The sequence below is a fragment of the Equus caballus genome, chromosome 7, assembly GCF_041296265.1.
Source record: "Equus caballus isolate H_3958 breed thoroughbred chromosome 7, TB-T2T, whole genome shotgun sequence".
NCBI lineage: Eukaryota > Metazoa > Chordata > Mammalia > Perissodactyla > Equidae > Equus > Equus caballus.
In genome coordinates, this window is record NC_091690.1 from 53,131,860 (window position 1) to 53,134,430 (window position 2,571).

The 2,571-nt window shown below is 43.8% G+C and overlaps 1 protein-coding gene across 1 annotated transcript; it reads left to right on the forward strand.

The window, feature by feature from the left end:
* OR7D4E (olfactory receptor family 7 subfamily D member 4E) lies at positions 1 to 939 on the forward strand. The gene has a single exon (NM_001391114.1). It carries the CDS (start codon positions 1 to 3, stop codon positions 937 to 939), a length of 939 nt encoding a protein of 312 aa, NP_001378043.1.
* Positions 940 to 2,571: the final 1,632 nt, after the last annotated feature.

Consider the following 2,571-nt stretch of genomic DNA (forward strand, 5'->3'; position numbering starts at 1 on the left):
ATGGAAGCAGGAAACCACACACAACTATCAGAATTCATCCTCTTGGGTCTCTCAGAGGATCCTGAACTGCAGCCTCTCCTCTTTGGAGTGTTCCTGTTCATGTACCTGCTCACCGTTCTTGGGAACCTGTTCATCATCCTGGCCATCACCTCTGACTCCCACCTCCACACCCCCATGTATTTCTTCCTCTCCAACCTGTCCTTTGTGGACATCTGCTTCATCTCCACCATTGTCCCGAAGATGCTAGTGAACATCCAGGCGCAGAGCAGAGTCATTTCCTACAAAGGATGTCTCACACAAGTATATTTTTTTATGCTTTTTTCTGTAATGGACGATTTCCTTCTGACTGTGATGGCCTATGACCGGTTTGTGGCCATCTGCCACCCCCTGCACTACAATGTCATCATGAACCCCCGCCTCTGTGGCCTCCTGGTTCTGATGTGCTGGTTCACCATTTTCTGGGTCTCCCTGCTTCATATTTTACTGATGAGACAGCTGACCTTCTGTATAGGCACTGAAATTCCACATTTCTTCTGTGAACTGGCTCAGGTCCTCAAATTAGCCTGCTCTGACACCCTCATCAATAACATCATCATGTATGTGGCCACTGCTCTGATCGGTGTGTTTCCTCTCACCGGGATCCTTTTTTCTTACTCTAAAATTGTCTCCTCCTTAATGAGGATATCATCTGCAGGGGGAAAATATAAAGCATTTTCCACCTGTGGGTCTCATCTCTCTTCGGTCTCCTTGTTCTATGGGACAAGCTTGGGGGTCTACCTCAGTTCTGCCGTGACCCATTCTTCCCACAGAAGCTCGATCGCCTCAGTGATGTACACCGTGGTCACCCCCATGCTGAACCCCTTCATCTACAGCCTGAGGAACAAGGATGTGAAGGGGGCCCTGGGAAGGCTCCTGAGTCGAGCATCCTCTTCTCTGTGATAGGCCACTGGCCTCAGAACTCATTGCACACAGTCGGCCCCAAAGGCAAACATTGTGAATTTCATCGCCAGGTTCTTTTTCTCCCCTAGAAGACATGCTTGATTTCTTAAATTCCCAAAACACCCATGATTTCACTTTTACTTATTTGTAATAGTTTCTTGTCAACAACTCCTTCAGTAATTCCTTTCTGAGTTTTCCGCTTATGTGCTGTCATGTTTGGTCAGCTGTCTTGTAGCCATTCTTAAGATTTCTAACTTTAGATCTAAAGCATTTCTCATGTCCAGTGCAGACATGGTTTCCCACAAAATTATCCTCTCAAATGTTCATGTTCTTCACCTTCATTTGGTTGTGTCCTTTTTTCTTCCAGAAGAAATGGAATGAAAATCATACAGTAGTCACAACAAAGGGCTTACCTCTCAGGACTCTGCTTGCTTCTGCACATGTATGACTTTATTTCATCTTGAAAACATTCCTTTGAGATGTTTTCTCTCATTTGCCCCACTTTTCAAAAGAAGAGAGTGACATTGAGTTGGAATCTAACCTGGCACTCTGACATTGACTTTGCTATCCTACTCTTCATGAGAACGGTGATGTGATTTTCAACTTGAAAGTAGGAATGTAAATTTGAAAGCTGGTTTGTTCAGATGATTCATAGTAATATACCACCTAGATTAACTCTGAGATGTTGTTTCATTCCTTGTGATCCTTCTTTCCATCCTTTCTTCCTTCTTCCCTTCCCTCCATCCATTCTTCTTCCCATCCTTTCTTTCTTCCTTTCTTCTTTCATTGCTCCTTTCTTCTATTCATCCTCCCTCCTTCCCTCCCTCGCTCCTTTCCTTCCTTCCTTCTTTCATTTTTTTCTATCCTCCTCCTTCTTTCATTTGACCTTTATTTCTCATGATTGCAGTTTTGAGACACACCTTCTAAGATCCTAAAATGTGTAGTAAAGAGCACAATAGAATCAATGTTTTTTTATAACGTTTTTTTCCCTTGACACCTTCTGGAGGTGGCATTGGGATTCATACTTACACACGTGTGGCAAGTTTTCAGAACTTACTTTTTGGGAAGAATGTTGACAGAATTGAGTCTGCAGTGAAGGATGGAGTAATAGATGCCATCAACATTCCCCCCACAATCCCTGGCATATTCTCCCCTTCTCCATTGCATGACTGCCAATGGTTGGCACCAGTTGGAACCTATTTTGCCCATTCTGTGGTCCTACAAGTGATAAGTAGTTATGCCCCATCAGAGTCAGCCCTGAGGGAGAGGTGTGGGGTTTGCCATGTCTTCTACCACTTAACTGGGATAATGATGAGGGTTGGATTTTGTACCATTTTCCAGAATTTCCCCACAGCGTGAAAACTCTGCTAAATCACAGTGGTACCTGACCGAATGCAAGCTTATTGGATGTATTTTCTTCCCTGATTCCCTTCTCCTCTCTTTCATCCATGTTCCCTGCTCCTTCCAATAAAATGCTTGCAAATGACTCCTTGGCTCAGTGTCTGCATCTCTGGGAACCAAAACAAACACAGGTGATAAAGACTGTGAAGTATCAGGACAATAACATGGAAGGATTTAGGGAGTTTGAGAGAGAAAAAGGTAAGTAATTATTGGAGACATAGTAAGGACTGC

Excerpts from the sequence above, each read along its gene's own strand:
- OR7D4E (NM_001391114.1), top strand. The coding sequence starts at position 1 with ATGGAAGCAGGAAACCACACACAACTATCAGAATTCATCCTCTTGGGT.